This window comes from Platichthys flesus, chromosome 3 (genome assembly GCF_949316205.1).
Source record: "Platichthys flesus chromosome 3, fPlaFle2.1, whole genome shotgun sequence".
NCBI lineage: Eukaryota > Metazoa > Chordata > Actinopteri > Pleuronectiformes > Pleuronectidae > Platichthys > Platichthys flesus.
Window position 1 is genome coordinate 23,094,278 of NC_084947.1, and position 17,507 is coordinate 23,111,784.

At 41.8% G+C, this 17,507-nt stretch overlaps 2 protein-coding genes across 3 annotated transcripts in view; both read right to left on the reverse strand.

The window, feature by feature from the left end:
- Positions 1-12: 12 nt before the first annotated feature.
- Positions 13-10,981, reverse strand: rab35b (RAB35, member RAS oncogene family b). 2 transcript variants are annotated; one of them, XM_062384749.1, is made up of 6 exons: positions 10,652-10,978; positions 8,249-8,299; positions 8,029-8,152; positions 3,615-3,739; positions 3,368-3,492; positions 13-2,411 (listed from the first exon to the last, which is right to left on the reverse strand). In XM_062384749.1, the coding sequence occupies exons 1-6, from the start codon at positions 10,701-10,703 to the stop codon at positions 2,283-2,285; spliced, it is 606 nt and encodes a 201-aa protein (XP_062240733.1). In that variant the 5' UTR covers positions 10,704-10,978; the 3' UTR covers positions 13-2,282. The 2 variants fall into 2 exon arrangements, with proteins under 2 accessions (XP_062240733.1, XP_062240734.1); XM_062384750.1 differs by lacking the exon at positions 3,368-3,492 and having other exon boundaries at positions 2,305-2,411; positions 10,652-10,981.
- A 541-nt stretch (positions 10,982-11,522) lies between these two features.
- gcn1 (GCN1 activator of EIF2AK4) overlaps positions 11,523-17,507 on the reverse strand; it is a 32,093-nt gene continuing 26,108 nt past the window's right edge. Inside the window, exons 50-57 of the mRNA XM_062384751.1 lie at positions 17,086-17,316; positions 16,761-16,954; positions 15,372-15,486; positions 14,944-15,040; positions 14,453-14,601; positions 13,478-13,588; positions 12,285-12,506; positions 11,523-12,188 (exon numbers count right to left, since the gene is read on the reverse strand). Of these exons, the coding sequence (XP_062240735.1) occupies positions 12,063-12,188; positions 12,285-12,506; positions 13,478-13,588; positions 14,453-14,601; positions 14,944-15,040; positions 15,372-15,486; positions 16,761-16,954; positions 17,086-17,316 (1,245 nt within the window). The 3' untranslated portion in view covers positions 11,523-12,062. The remainder of the gene's footprint in view (positions 12,189-12,284; positions 12,507-13,477; positions 13,589-14,452; positions 14,602-14,943; positions 15,041-15,371; positions 15,487-16,760; positions 16,955-17,085; positions 17,317-17,507) is intronic.

Sequence of the window (17,507 nt, forward strand, 5' to 3'; positions counted from 1 at the left end):
ACCAATGCACACTTCCTCCCATAAAACTTTATTCACAGAAAGATCAAAATAAAAAGACAGGTTCAAAATAAGAGTTAAGACCAAGCATCAAATCACAGACAAATGAGATAAGTCATTATGCATCAAATATTTATTCTTTTAAAACGTTTATTACTGATTAAATTCATGTCGGGAAAAATGAATAGTACATCTCTTTTTCTCCAGTGTACAGCAAACCACAGCTGACAGGTGTGATTCAACATAGAACACAGGGCATGTTCACACATGCACAGTTTGGTGTGCTAATTATGTGTGTATGTTCTATATTGAATATAAACACACAAATATATTTATATATACACACATACTCGTAATGAATAGAAATCATAAAGTGTGAGATTTGACACCATCTCTGGGCCACGGAGGTCACAGTGACCTCTTGCCGTTTATCAGGCTCCCACACCGCCTGCCAGAGTCTGCCGAGACAATGACAACTAAACATATCCAACAGATTCTTAGCCAGTGTGTGCAGGTCTTTTCATTTGTTACTCTCCCAATTCAAAATAGAAAAATATGTCAGTTTGTTTGATGCCTCTGTGACAAACCCTGGTGGTGCATGTGGAGAGGGAGAAAAGCTCAGGGCCCAACACACTGAGATCCAGTGCTGCAGTTCATCCCCAATTGTTCTTAAATCAACCGTCCCACTGTCTGTCACACTCTCAACATGGATGCAGAAAACCTTGTCTGCTGGAACAGGTAGCAGGGGGTTGTGACAGAAGAGCAGAACACATATAACATGACATCAGACTTTTAACATCAGTTAACGGTTAAGAAAATTCTGCAAGCTGAGGAAACAAAGTAAATCCTTCACAGTCTAAATGTATTTCAGGCTTTAAATACCTCTTAAAACAAAGTGTTACATGCTCAAAAATCAAGGCCCAACAAGTTTGCTGTGGATCAACGGTCACCGGCGTGACTCCCAGAAGCCGGTTTCCAGAGTAAGAGCCTCCTCGTGCCCCGTCAGTGACCAGATACAGGCGAGAGTCCATCGCTGTGAGAGGTGCTGATATGTGAGTGTCGTGGGGGGAGAAGGCTGGTGGCTGCAGACATTTATATCTAGAGAGGTGGAGGGTGGGAGGGGGCTTGGCCCTGAGCGCTTCCTGAGGACTCAACATGGCCCAATCAGACCCTGATTCACCCTGCCTCTCGGGTGACCAGGGGCCACTATGGCAACAGTCCAATGAGAGGCGCCACTGAGATCCCGATATATATATATATATTTTCTTTACTATATTGGCAGTATCATTCTTTAACAAAAAAAAAAAAAAAAAAAGATGAAGGAAAGGGTTTAAAAGCAAACATTGAAAGCGAAGTAAGACTGCAGTGACCGCTGCTGTCCGAGCTGAACATCTGAGAGCTCAGCCAGCGGATCATCTGCTCTGCTGCACTTTAACAAAAAGACAAACAGGAATGAAATTAAAATCAATTATTCTTGGCTCAGCACTACTAGAGGTTAGAGGGGAGAGGGCGGGAAGCTTGGCAAAACAGAGACAAAGAAAAATAAAAACACGAGAAGTCCCCAGGTCTGTCCATCAGATTAGTTGCTAAAGGTTGGCTACCAATCATCATCATCCATGTTATTTTTTTTTTTCCCATCAGGTCAAATGAGACAAAATCTAGCAGTTTGTGATCAGCCAGAATGAGCCGAGGTAACACAGGTGTCTGAATTGCAGAAACTGTGGAGAGGTGGTGCAAGCTCCCCTTTAACTCAGACGCTTGATCCAAAGACCATCTCCTGACCAATCAGACAGCCCCCTGTCCCTCCCCCAAAAAATAAAACTAGAAAGAAACAAATAAATCCAAACGAGGTGAGCCCTCCTTCTCCTCTGGCACAGAGTCTGAGCCGACTCCGAATGTCCCATGTGCAGTGGAATGAGAAGGAGAGATGAGATACTGATGGAGGAATATGCAGATTATGTGGGTATAAATCTGGGAGTTATGGCAGTCAGTTGTCAGCTTGCAGATCCTTTAAGAAAGGAGGACCTCAGGTCAATAGTGCCCATCTGCTGAATTCCAAATAAAACTTGATCTGACATCTGATAAAATCTGTACATTATTTTAAAGTCTTCGTGATTAGTCTGTCCAAAGGGGACATGTTTTCCATTTATTTTTTTAATTCTTTCACTGTATACTTATTAAATCTTAATCTGCTCTTTAATTTAGATGCTCTGAGTCCCATTGTGTGTGCATGTGTGTGTGAAGAGGATGCCGCCGCCGCCGTTTTGACGATGGCTTTGAGTTTGCTAGCAGCACTTTTTCTTTCGTTTACTGTTCCGGGTGAGTTTGACCACGTCGTTCTGTTGCTGTTGCTGCTGCTTGGCCATCACCTCCTTTTTGGCTCTTAGCACTAGCTCTGTGATGCAGTTGAACATCTGCAGGAGAAACACAAACGTGAGTGCAGCAGTTAGTCACATCAGCCACATCACACACAGCAGTTTGCGAAAAACAGATATTAAAAGTTTTCTTCACTAGACGGTAATAATATAATGTATCTGATCTACAACTCCAGAGTTTGGATTTTCCTATCAGTGTATTATTACTATGTAATACACAGTTATAAACACACCGAGTTGGGAGTTGGAAAATTGAGAACGTTAGAATGCAATTTTAAATGTTTTGATAGATCAGAAAATTAGGGTTAATTGATAATGAACATTATTGTTAATTGCAAAGTGTATTTCCCAAGAATTTCCCCAAAACAGTTTTTTTAACCCTCTGAACCCCCATGGTTTTTACAGCATCCTGCAACTCTATTGAAACTGCAAAACCCTGTCACCAACTAAAAAAGCATAAATAAATAAGTTATAATGCCATAACTTATTAAAAAGAACTTCGAAAAATATCAGTAGATCAATAAAAGTGCCCTCAAGAGTTACCCATATTAAAATGTTCACTTTACAGTCACATAACTGCTTTTGTTTTAATGTTTTTACAGGATCTCATTGGTGCAGAGAGGGATCTCAAATTAAGGGATTCTAAAATGTCACAAACTCTATCTTGGATTTCATTATTTGTTCAAGGACTGTTGGAAATTTGAAAGTCCGATGATATTTTCTGTTTTCACAGAACCCAACTGTGATAAACCTTATCAGGGTTAAACCCTCCATTGGGTTTAGGGGTTCAGAGGGTTAAAGAAATGGTTTGTACAATAAACCACGGCACGTTTAGAAAACTGAGACAAACTTCTGATCAGCAGGAATCAGTGGATGCAGACACACTGCTGAACTCAAGCCTTCCTCCGAGCTGCTCTACACATCAGGCATGTCACAGAAACCATTTCACACAAACACTGCAGTCTGAGCCAGTGACGACACCAACAGTCATTTACCTCTTCAACGTTGATGTTCTCTTTTGCACTCGTCTCAAACAGGTTGATTCCCATCTGCTCAGCAAACTTCTGCGCGTCAGTCGTCTCGACCACCTTCGAGTTAGGGTCGTCGTTCTTGTTTCCCACTGAAAATAGAAAATATTGCCAGGATGACGCAGCAGGAAAACTCTTTAGTCAACACAAAAAGAGATTCTATTTTTAAGCAAAGAAAGCCAAGGTGGTTTAAACACTAAATAAGAGCACTCACCTAATATTCGACACACATCGTCACAGTTCTGGTTGATTTCATGTAACCATCGTTTGACGTTGACAAAGGACTCTGCACTCGTGACGTCGTATACCACTATGACCCCATGTGTTCCCCTGTAGTATCTGAACACAGCAGAGAGATAGACACAGTCAACCTTTAACATTAAGTATTAAACAGCCACATATCCACGTATGTACTGTGTCACAAAATTATGAGTAAATGAAAACTAGTGAGCAAACTAGAAGAGATGTGAAAACTGCAAGTTTAGTAAGTAATAGTACATTTTTTTAAATAGATTAAAGTAACAGATAACAAAAACCAAATGCAATAAAGGATTGGTTAAGGTTGTTAGATAAAAGTTGAAATGTATTGCTAAATAGCTTAAAGAAGTAATAAATACGATAAATAGCTGGAAAATAAATAGTTGGAAATATCTCAAAGTAATGGATAAAAATTAATAGAGTGAACGTAACATAGAGCAAATGGCAGATAGTTAGCTAAAGTCAATGGATAAGAAGTTGATGACGGGTAATATAATTAACAAACTTAACAAATCATTCAGCGAAACTGCATGGAAAAAATACTGTGTAATAATCCATATATATATACACTTTTGTATCATCAGTAGTTAAATGACAGCAACTTCAAGATCTATTTCAGTGGACACTTTTGGTCCATGAGTTCTGGACTATATGGGGGGGGGGACTTGAGTTGATGTTGGTGTCAAGTCTGTGGGGTTTTTAATCTGACATAAAGGTTCGCTACCACTGAGGTGACGCATGTAGACGTCCAGCAGGAGGAGACAAAACTCAGTTAGGATGACACATCATCTTAAAACTGTAATGAAGATACCCGACAACTCAAACTGATGATGGCGTTACTTAAAACGACCTGAGTCTGAAGCAACTGCAGCAGAATAACAGAAATGTCTTATTGTCCAGAGTCAATGGACTGTTCTTTCAAAGTAAGTCAATTGAAATGATAGCTTCAATAATGCATAACTGAAGTACACAATACAGAGTGTGTGTCTGCTTGACAAAGACAACAAGTCAACCAGAGAAAGACAAACAGACAGTTGAACTGTAAACCTGTGGCCAGGTCCCAGAAAGAGAGCATCCCTAATGTAGCTGCAAGGAGACCGAGCAAACACAAAGAACCTTTCGTCAGGCCAACAGTGTGTGTGTGTGTGTGTGTGTGTGTGTGTGTGTGTGTGTGTGTGTGTGTGTGTGTGTGTGTGTGTGTGTGTTTTAGTGTGTTGCTGCCTGACGTGACAGCGTAGGGATATGGTGTTGTCGTCAATGTTCAGCAGTAATGAGCAACCAGACAGCAGGGACGGAGGGTTGTGTGTGTGTGTGTAAAGGGCAAATGAATAGACTCATAAACACTCACCACAGGCACATGGGCCCCAAGCAGTCACCATTTCTGTAGTAAAACAGCACTAACAGGGTAATAAAATGTTAATAAACCAGACTTCTCACTCAGAAATCATCCACCAACAGAGCACCATGATGCCCTATGGGTTTAATACTGTGACCTGAGCCCTGTTTCAGAAAGCGAGATGAGTGAAGTGGACTCTGGATTCACAGCTTGGAATTATAATGCTCCCCCACTTGCATATCCTCTGACCTTTTGATCAGATCTCACCTCCCAGAGTCATTTCTGTTTAAACTAAATTATGTTTTTATTCCGGCTGACTCTGGCAAGCAGGTCATGTTGTCAATGTGCATGTATGTGAGTGAGTGAGAATAGAGAAAGGGGGAGTGGGGCAAGCAGGGGTTGAGGGAATCGATGTTCTGCTCACATCTGTGCAATGGGATAAGATTTTACTTATTTAAAAATGGTAGAAAAATCTATATTTGGTGGTCAGTGCTGATATTGTGAAGGTGGCAGCAAATAAATGTACACGCGGAGACATTTACAATTTTAATTTGTTGTGAAACTGTGGCAACGTAAGAGGACATCAGCAGAGAAGACTTTCATATGTGGCCCACGATGTATTAGCATTCACAAAGTGAAAATAATAAGACCCCCAGACCACCTCCAAGCGCGAGTGACTGGATGTTGTATGATTCCTCTACGTGTCCCTAGTGTGTTCACATCTGTTCTTAGAGCTGACCACTTGTGAAAGCAGCTCCTAAACACACAACAAGAAGCACAACTGAATTACGTCTCATTCACATATTGGTTGTCCTGTCAGTGTTTGAGCATATTGATGAGATGCATCAGCCAGTAAATATCCTTTATTTTTTTTTTTATTTAAACACACTGATCCGCATGGCAGCTAGCAGCTAGTTAGCGAGGTAGTACGGTTAGCATAGCTGTGCTGTGTGTAGACCAGACATTCTAGGGGCGCCCACATTGTTTCTGGCTCAACAGCACTGTAGTGAACAAGTGGCAGGAGTGTAAACAGTGCTTGTGTCTCTGAAACAACATCACAGCCAGAAGAGGGGTGAAATTAGAATATCAGCATGATGTTAAGTTTACATCATGCTGATCAGAGCTGGAGCATACTCGCTTAATAAGCATGAGGAACTGTTTCACGGAAAGGGGAGTCGTGCACTAACATTCACATGAATGCAGGATTGGAAGGTGAGTTAATAGACAGACAAGCTCAGATCACAGCACACACAGAGAGGGAGTCTGAAGCCCCATAAAGTCCATTATATTTTTATCCAGAAAATATTCGGTTACTACATTAATGTTTAGAGGTCACTCCGGGCCTCCTTAGTGGATTGAGCAGGTCTCAGCCCACGATCCAGCTCCAGTGAAATTCATTAAGGACCTAATGAGGCACCACGCCACTCTACTTCAGCAGCCTACCAGTCTTCTATCAGCCTAACTAGGCCACCTGCTTGGTGGAGGGATTCCTATAGAACAACCGACAGGTGAGTCATACTCCCCAGGAGCTAGAGCATCAGCACTGCAGACTTTCAAGCTCTCTGGATGCCTCTGGTGCCCTGATCGTCCTCACTGCAGCAGTGTACGTCACAGAAACTCTCAAACATGTGTCTCGGTCTTGTTCAGGACAAACCTCGCAAGGTTTGGACAATGATGTTTTTATATGTCTGTCTGCTCCAGTCAAGGTCAAACAGTGTTTTGATTTGACAGTCGACACTTACGCTTTGATTCAATAACATTACTTTCATGGCTGTCATTTTGATATACAGCTGATTCAGTGAAAAAGTCCTAAAAATTATTATGATTACTTTCATAATAATAAGGAGGAGTCATGACAGCTTGAAGATATGTCAATCATAAAGCAGCAGGACAGAGATGTTTCCCTGAAAAAATATTTGTTATATTTAAAACTTCATTCATGTTGCACTGAATGCCTTTTCTTGGCCAGAGATCTAGACCCAGTCAGTGGGAAGCTAATTGCTTCTGCATCTTCCAGTGACCCATTACAACCTTACACGAATGTGATGTAATCCAATTTCATTCATTAGCATCATGCTGTGAACTGCAGGAGTCGAGGTGAACAATGTAGTGTATGTTTTCAATTCTCGCCTAACAGCGAAAGTGTTTCCATTGAAGTGGAGCCGGTGGACGACAGTGCGTTTGAGTTGTGCTGTGACTCACCAAAGTGAATAGATAGTGAATTAAATATAACAACACTATGCGGTCACAGGCCTCATGTTTTATATGTGTGGGATGAGTGGACACCTTTGTGTAGCAACACGAAACAAAAGTAATGGGAGTTGATTAAATCTGAATTCCAGCATTAGAAAGCAACCAAGTCTTGTCTGTCTGTATCTGTAATGCACATCTCATGAACCATCCATCTTATCTACTTTCCACATGCATTACATTCACTATAAATACAATTTAAATCAACAGGTGATCAGCATTCTGTAGCTGTCAATGGAGGCGATGCAGTATGCTAACAGTCAGAACAAGAACTTGGTCCACAGACCATGTCCTCCTCCGCAGGCCTGCGCTCACCTTAGACGTTAATAAACAGTTACTCCAATCAGAAGTTATTAGGACACAAACAGTCCTTACAGTTTACTTTGTGGTTGTTTTTAAAACACAGTGAAAAAAGGCCCAACATGTTGCGTTCACCTGCCACAGAAAACACAAGGCTACGATTCAACACTGGACAAAAGTGTGACACATACTTCAAGCATTAGAGGGTAAATCCACCCAGCCACTGCCGTCATGTAGCACTACAGCCTGAGACCAGGAGCCTCCTTCTCACATCTGTAATTAGGATCTGCGGGAAATTCCACCCGGTTTCACAGAGAAGCGCCAACTTATCCTAGTTGTCTAAAAACTGCTTCCTCAAATATAATACCTTGTCTGAGGACCACAAAGACACATTCATAGTTTCAGATTCAATTGTTGAAAAGAAAACGAACAGCCTCACGTAAAAGGTCTGTGTGTTTGTAGGTTTGAGTATGAATTTACTTACGTGGATGTGATGGTGCGAAAGCGCTCCTGCCCTGCTGTATCCCAGATCTGTAGCTTCACCTTCTCCCCATTGATCTCCACTGTTCGGATCTTAAAATCCACCCCAATTGTGGTGATGTAGCTACCTGTAAACAGGCATACAAACACAAAATCAAGTTACTGAAGCCACAAATTTAGAGCGAGAAGTCTTTCAAATATGCTGAGGTAGAAGAACCACACACCTGAAAATGTGTTGTCTGCAAATCGCAGGAGGAGACTGCTCTTCCCCACGCCTGAGGAGGAAACACAATCACAGGATGAGGTAAAGAGAACCACAGATTTCCAAAAAAACAAGGGGGCATTCTTTATGATATTTTAAATTTGACTTAAACAAAATATTGCAATTGTATAATAACAAATTTGCTGAGTGTTTGGAAGGTTTTATGCACCTCACAAGAGAAAATTCCCATATGGCTTAAATTTAGTTTCTAATTATATCCTAGTTAACTGAGATTACCACCATGTGATGACTGTAAACCAAAACAAGATGTCAACCTGAACATTTGCTGTAATCCTTGTGTACCCACAGATTTTGTGCTTTATTAAGACAACATTTTTCAGGATGATGGATTTGAGGTTAACAAGGCAGCACCTTTAGTGTTCATTTAAAGCATCTTGACTGTGCTGACATAAGCTTAATCATTGCTTTTAAAGATGTAACCGCAGCAACTTCTAAGGCTAATGTCCACACACGCATGACAACTAAATGAAAGAAGTAATAGAGTTCCCCGAAAATTATCGAGCATGATAAATAGGTTTTAGTTAGGAGGAAAGCAGAGGGGTAAGGGGAGTGTGATTTCAAAAAGGACAGATGAAAAGGAGTGCCGTGTCCTCGACCGATCAGTTGTCAGGTAACAACTGGAGGTTAGGATGTTACTCTGCAGCCCAGCCTGGGGTGGAGCCCTGTTTCTTCGCCTACCTATTGTGATATTGTCATCTCATGTTTGATTGGTTGCAACATAAAAAGCTCTCAGGTTCCTGTGGTCTCCTGGCTGCAGTTTTTTGTTCAAACAAACAATACAGGAAGCTTCAAAGCAGGAGAGAGAGAGAGATCATATTTTTGTACTTTGAACTTGCGTTCATTCTATCTTTCCAAAAACTATCCCGAAAATAAAAGCTCCAGCTTGACAGTGAAAGAACTATTCATTTCCGTTGTCAAGCCTTGTGGCCTGGAACTTGTGCAACTTCATGGTGCTCCATAGGTTTTGCAGAGGAGTGGCATCTTATGTGTTCGATTAGGTGCTTGACGAAATATCATGTCATGACCGATCTAGTGTCAGACTGCTCTCTGTGAGCAGATGTGTCATGTGCATGTCCTACTGTGACAGGCCAGAGGCTAAGTGATAAAACCCAGCCTCAGTGCAGCGTGGGTAATCCAGACTGTGGAATGTGTTGATTCTCAGCAGCCCTTCTGTTTACAGGGTCGGGAACATCTTTCCTAAATGAACTTGGTGCATCACAGCAGACAGTTGTGTTTCCACGATGCAGCTGGGCGGGACACTGGCCTCTGTGTGCGAGTGGCAGTGGAGGACTTGCTGTGCAGCCTGATCCTCTGCTGTGAGCAGCCAGCTGAAGGGGTAGTGCCAGGATCAGGGCTGTCAATGAATGCAATGATCATTTCCCCACAAAGGGGTCGTGCATGAGGAGGCTCCACTTCTACTGAGGGTGGAGCAGCGTTAAAAAGGCATGTTAATGGGGGAGATAGAAGAAGAGCACTCCTTAGCAGGAGTGGACAGATCTTAAATATGAATATACCTGGGACACCAGGCTTTAACATCATAACACAGCTAAGGTTAACACAAAGCACGTAGCCTCTCAGCAGGTCAGCACACGTATCTATTTACCTTCACTATACTACAGTTGTGAATGAGCATTTGATTAGTGTCACTTCACCACACTTGAACAGACTGGATGCAGAGATGAAAACCAGAGGCTGCAGTGCAGCATTCCTCCACTGTGAAGCAGCTAGCACTAGCATGCTAAATAACAAAAACTATCTTGCTAACGTAATCTCATTAAATTTACTTAACTATTGTGCACTAGAGATATAAATAAATACATTTTAGCTGGTGTACGTAGATCTCAAATTTATTAAAACACCAGCTTCTGAGTGGAGCTACCGTTAGTGCACATTAGCCCTGTAACCAAAGTGTACTGTTAGCGCACCTTCCAGCTAGCTAGCTAGGCTAGCAGGGGTTACAAACAAGAGGCCACATTAAAGAGCGTGGGACCCCCATACAGTGGTTTATTTCCCAGTGCGTCTTTGTTGTGTAGCAATAATAAATGTATGACTCGATATGGGCACAGGAAGAGAAATTCTTCGACTCAAACGCTGGTGTTCTGGAGGCGATATCCGGCCTGATCGCTGCCATGCCCGGACACACAACCTCCGCCCTGTCACCGCCACAGAAATATGGCGGATGTGTACATTTCACATATAAATTCCATTCATCAAACTAACATACGATAGTGGTAAATGTGTCCGACAGATACACACGGGGCTTCAAATTGTATTTTTGCTTCCCCCCCTATACAAAAACAGGACGAGGCCTACTTCCCGTCCCGCATCCTCGGCGTCGCCTTACCGCTGTCACCGATGATGAGCAGCTTGAAGAGGTAATCGTAGTCCCGTGCCATGCCGGTAGCTAGTGGCTCACTCCCGCCGTGTGCCGCTTCGTAGCTCGGTTCCTGCCCGACCCCCTCGGCCCGTGGAAATAAAAACTCACCAACCCCCCAGAATCCAACGATACGAGAGAAAACGACCACTAGAAATGCTACAATCTCTTATCCCCCGAGCCGGCGGTGATTTTTCTCGGGGTTTCACGGCGTCAGCAATCCTCTCCCTCCGCTGCAAACAGCCGGAAACTCCGCTTCCTTCTCTGGTGGAGCTGCACCCAACTCTGACCCGGCGTCACTGCGCAGGCTCCGGCTACAGCCCGGCCGTGCCGTCCCATTGAAGAAGCACACCCATGCTGCTGGAGGGCAGGATCCTCCCATTGATTCCCAACTATAGGACACACGTCTTTACAATAACATATACTGATAGAAATACTTTGTTTGGTCTTAGGTGACGTTTTCTTCTCTTAGGTTAAGTCGTAGTAGTCACTTTTAAGTAATGTATTCTTAGACTAAATCTCATTTTGCACTATATCCATCACACATTGATAACCATCATCTCAATTATAAGGTAAGTTCACTTCATCCTCATCACATTAAGGCTACATGATAGGATATTGTGAATATGACCAAGGAATGTAACAATTTGAAAACCCTTTTTCCTACAGTTGTCAATGTTTACTTCTTGTGGTGATGATGCTTTTAGAGCCAAAAACAAGATCATGTCAAAAGGACACTCAAGTGCCAAACTTCCTTACACCCCCCCCACACATTTTTTTTATTATGAATCCTCAGTTGCACAGACACTGTACAAAATTGTGAAAATACAATGAGACCACATTGTGAAATCAAGATCTCTTTATTTTGTATTGCCTTTTTACAACCGTTTCACAGACGTAAGCATGTTTTTTTTGTACTCTAACAAGAGGCTGCTTTTGACCCTGAACAACTCTCACACAAAATCCAAATAAAAGCTAAAGATAGGGTTGTCACTTCATTACAGTGATGTCTTGACTGCTTGCAATCATTATTGGTAAAATAATTAGCAAAATACAAACATCAAAAAAAGAATTTGGCCTTGTGTCTTCCTAATTTAATTAATTACAGGGGAGTATCCTGCACAGTGTGAGATAAAAGAACAAAGTTATAAATCGGGCTTAAATGCCACTGTCACAATGATGTGAGGAAGAAAAGAAAAACAAAACTTTTGGGGGGAAGCCAGTCAAAAAGCGACCCATTTCAGCCTTTGTCCATGAAAGGACACATGGGCACGTGTGGTGAGTGTGTCTGGGGCTCTTAAACAGTGGAGACTTGTTTTACATGTCAGTCAAGCTTCTGTTGATTTCTCCAGATTTCATTTCATGGTTCAATCCTGCTCCATCATGTTAGGATGGTGTCATCTATCTCTTCGTTAGAGTCTGGCATGCTGGCGATTTTCTTCAAAGACCGGCGATGACAGTCAGACAGTAGGTCGTTACTTGCAGAGTCCAGAATGGCAGTAATACTCTGAAGTGAGGGAAGAGAAAAAGTTAGAACAACAGTCTTTTCTAATGTACATCCTCTCCATTTATAAATTATATTAGAGCTGGTGTGCAGTCTGACCTGCATGGTCTCCTCCCCCTGGCGAAGTCGTAGCAGGTTGACAATGGTGTGTTCGCTCTGGGCTCTGACGCTGGTGTTCTTGTCCTTGGTGTTGTCCAGCAGACTCTTCAGCACAGGCTTGATGATACTGGCCTCCACTGAGGGCGTAGCCGGGTCTTTGAACACCCACCACAGCACCCGCTCTGACACCAGTCTGATGTCACTGGACTGATTCTGAAGACACTGTGTGGCCATAGAGACAGCAGACGTCATATTACAAAACCTCCATAGATTACACACTGTGAAAGCAGGTACTCGTCACTGTATTTATTCATTCAAACTCTTATAGCTTCATGTCTTAAATTAAATCTTCTTGCTCAATCAGTCTAATAAGATACAAGATGGCGCTTCAGGAGTTGTAGCTAGTTGCACCTGCTATTACACAGTTTCTCAATACCACAACACACACTACTCACCATTACATGCACTATTTTCATTATCTGTATAACGTATACCATATATATATTATTCCAAAAGCATGCCACTTATTGTGAAATTCACCCACAATAAGTGTCTATTTCAAAATCTTTTTATACCAACTCACTTACAGTTTACATCTTCATGCAATCATTCTAGTAGTACATTTCTCTACCAACAATGTTCACGACAGAAGTGATTGTTACATATTCTCTGCATTTTTATTAGATTTGTTTATTTTCATTTTATTGCCTTTTTTATTCTCTTATCTACCTCATGCTGACTATCTGCTGCTGTAACAAGTGGATTTCCCTGGGGTGGGATCAATAAAGCTTTATCTTATTTTATCTTACTATTAAGATTTACTTAACTAAACACTCTGTGTAATTAATAAATTATGACCGATATCTGACTCAAGTTCACAAGGCTTCATAGAAAGGATACATGGATTTCAGTGGACTGGTATTTTCTTTGGCAGATAAGGTCAAATATAATCATGTTACTTTTAAATCTATGAATTAAAACTACATGATACTATTAACATATGAGCATTCCTAACCTGGTAAAAGAGCAGTAAAGAGAAAAACAATTGACAAAAGAGAATATTATTCAAATGACCATATCGTAGTATGAAGGGTGCAGCAAATTGTTTATAAATGACACTCACTTCCTAGCATGTACAAAGGTAGAAGTAAGAGAAGCCTGTGATCAGCTGAATGAAACGGTTCTTGCTTTACCTTGACTAACTGTGTGATGATGCGTTGGGAAATATTACTGCCTCCCTCTGTCCTGAGATGATGCCTCATCAGATATCCCATCGCTCTGATTCCACTGGTGGCAATGGGGATCTGGAAGAGCAGAAAACATGTATTGAAAGAGAAAAGCGCTAGGTCGATGTACAATTTAAGGAAAAAGTAAAACGCAAGGAACTATCGCCTTCATGAATTAGGGGGAGAGCGTGGCCTAGGGGATAGAGCGGGTGCTCTGCAACAAGAAGGTTGCCGGTTCGAATCCCACTCTATCCCATCTGCATGCCTAAGTGTCCTTGGCAAGATACTGAACCCCTAGATGGCCCCTCATAAAATGATGAGTGTTCTAAAAATGTAAGTCGCTTTGGATAAAAGCGTCAGCTAAATGACATGTAATGTAATGTAATGAATTGCGTCTTCATGGTTTATGTCTTCCTCTACATTTATTTGTTTGTCTTGTCGTTAGTAGCATTATGCAAACACTATTATCAGGATTTCCATGAATCTTGATATGTCGAGATAGGGCTTTGGCATTATACAAGAATCTTGATGAAAAAATGTCAGGACTACTAGAAAACTACAGAACCAGTTTTCATTAAATTTGCTGGAAGTGTGGGGCATGACCCAAAGAGGAATCCGTTACAATTTGAGGTGGATTCAGATAAACTGTTGGATCTATTTAGGAAAATAGATTACCAGCGTTATTACTCATTTGATTAATGGCTTAGGATTAATTATAGATTATGGGCTGGGACAGCTCTTGGATGGAAGGGACTTTCTTTAGTCGGTTGGTTGCCTAGTAACCTGTGGTAACAAGGATCCTGCCTGTAAATTGTTGAACACATCACTTCGACTAAAACAACAACATATAACTAACCATATTCCTAAAACCATAAATCAATTTCTTAATGTGAGAAATGTGTTGTCAAAGACCGGAGGACCAGACTCAAACTTCCCCCTCACCCGGTCAGCGGTGGCGTTGCTCAAAATGGTTTCAGAAACGGTGTCAAAGTATTCTGTCCCACACAGCTTCTCAGGAGCAGCCTTGACAGCTATGGCCAGAGCCATGCTCCGACCATGACGCACCATCCAGTCCACACCAGACAAGTCCGCTAAAGATAGAAATAAAAATAAATTATTTCATCATTTGAAGCAACTCAATGTGAATAGACTGAAAAACTGTTGAATATAGAAGAGCGGACGTGTTAAGCTTTATTGATAGTTGTATTAGACAAAAATATATCCTGTTAAATAAAGATATAAAAAAAAATGGATGAACACTACTTTTTGAAACTAAGCAGGTTCAGTCTATGCAACATGTCATTGGTAATAAACAGCTGTCAGTGTTACTGAGAACAATACTAACTATTAACAAATCATCACTAAACACACATACATCACATTATTGGTTTACTGGACGACTGAAGGTGATGATGTGGCTTATAGATACCAACCTAAGATGTGCTGAAGTAACACACTCCGCAGCTCCTCCTCTGACAGGAAAGCACACAGTTCACCAACACAGCCTGCTGACGCCATTCGAGTTGCATCCTACACACGCACACCAGACAGAACAAGGTTCAGTGTCATATATTCTCAAACTGACATGTAGGCTCAAAACCGCCCTTCAGAAAACCACATCCTCTGTCTGACTTCCGTTTTTTTCTACTTTGATCACAGAGAAAAGGACACCACTGAACATCTCTCTGTAAAATTTCTTCCGTGTTTATACTTATATACTTTATAATTAATTATTCAGTATCAAGTATTCAATAACCATCACTGGCCCTGAGGTAACAGAAACAGGCACGTTGCAACAGCTGTACAAAAAAAAGTCCCAGTTCGACTCAATGCTGCAAGACATCTGCTCCTCCTGTCATACCTCATCATGTCCCAGCATGCCTAGCAATGTGGTGGTAATGTTCTTGCGGATGGTTGGGTCCACCTTTGACCCGGCCCCCTGGATGACAAACCTCAAGGCTTGGAGCATAGTCTCCCTGTGACGGGGCAAAGAGCACAACACAGGAATTAGCATGACAACAGCTGTTATGAAGAAGAGGGGCCCCGACGGTAATGGATTTTTTAAAACGTACATATTAATTTTAATGTTTGAAAACATTAATATATATATATATGGTGAGGTTGTGTTCTAACATAAACAAACAATACAGTCCTGTAGGTTTTAGTTATTAAAGAAGGCTCAAGTTCAATGACTGAGGAGAGTCGAAAAATGAATTTGTCAGTTCCCTCTGGTGGACAAATAATGTACTGGAGATACTATTATTAAATAAACCCAAACATACATTTATCATTTCTGTATTGACATTTCTTATTATTTAATGATGATAAGCTGATGTCGGGCAATTTTATTGGCATCTGGTTAAGAAATCCCACTACCCTTATTTACATTAGCCTTTCTGTTTCATATTTGGAACTTTTCCCCCCCAGTGGTTTGACACATGGGGGCGTTCATACACACATCCTGCAGAGCACCGTTTCTTTCTTGAAACCTTAAACTGAAGCATTGTGTGTTTATGCAAAGTTCACACAACACGACTTTCAAAGGTGTTAGATCACTATACGGTTCACACTACAAGACTTGCGGTGTTGTGATCAGGAGTCTTGCACTCATTGTGAGTTCACACTACATTATGGACAGGCGATGGGGGGGGGCGAGGTTCACACACTGCACATCCTTCACCAGGAGAAATGCTCAACTCATACTCAAACTCAGCCTACGACTTATTTAATTTCTTTGGTACTTCTCATAAAAGCAATATGCAAATGTCAGGTTGCACCCTCACCACTACATGTACCTTCATCAGGGTCTGCGCTCTGATTGGTTGTGATTTATCAGTGTCGACGATCCCCTTGAATCATGTCTTTCACAGTTGCTATTCGAAAACTGATCACTCTCTCTGACCTGGTGATTTTGCTTGTGATTTGCAAAATTCACTGGTGACTGGAAAATTTGGCCACAAATGGTGTTGTGTGAACTAGGCATTACAATTCCTCTTCACTGGATGTCTCATCAGATTTGAGGCATTTGACGTGTAAAGTGGTAGTAGTGGAAATTATACAATCTCACAACTGTCACATTCTCATGTATGCATTTGTTATCCAACATCAAATTAAACTTTGATATTAAATAGGTAAAAACCCCCATCCTCAACAGGAATCAAGATTGGCATTAGATATTCACATTTTCAGCTAAATCATTTACTTTCCAAAAATAGAGAATATTTTCCAACCTAGGTTCTTAGAATCTCACCTGACCCCAGCGTCCTCTGCGTTGCGGATGGCAGACAGCTGCTCGGTGAACAGTGGGTCCACCTTGGCGTGGATAGAAACGAGCTGGCCCAGAGCCTCGGCAGCCCTCAGCCTCACCGCACGGCTTGAGTCCAGCAGGGCCTTCAGGAAGGTGGTCTGCAGCTGAGGGAGGAAGGGCTTCAGGGCGATGCCCACCTGGAGGAGGAAAACAAAGGTTTGAGCCAAGAGATGTGAATCAAGACAAAATCAAACTCCCTTATGAAGAAAGATATGGATGTATATTCAACTGTATATTTGGTGTCCTATTGGGAGATGTAGGCACAGACCTTTGCTAGCAGCAGGGTGAGAGTCTCCAGCAGAGCGGTCTTCACTGTCGAGGCAAACCGGTCTCCCAAGATACGAATGAGAGGTCCAGTTATGTTGACAACAGAGGGCCTCAGCGCCTCAGGAGACGTCAGTTTGATGATCCCTCCCAATGCTTTAGCTGCCTCTTCTTTCTGCTCAGGGCTGCCGGTGAGGACACCTTCTCTGAGGACAGGCAGGATACAGGTCACGCCCTGTGGACACAAACAGGATGAAGAACATAATAGTGAATATCATTTTCATTCATTAATCTGTCAGTTTATATTTTGATTAACTGCTTAATTACTCTGTTGCATGTCTAAAAAGCTTATTCTGACATCAAATTGCATTTCCAAAGTTGCTATAACAGTGTTTTACATTACTTATCTAGACTGTGGTGGCCCGC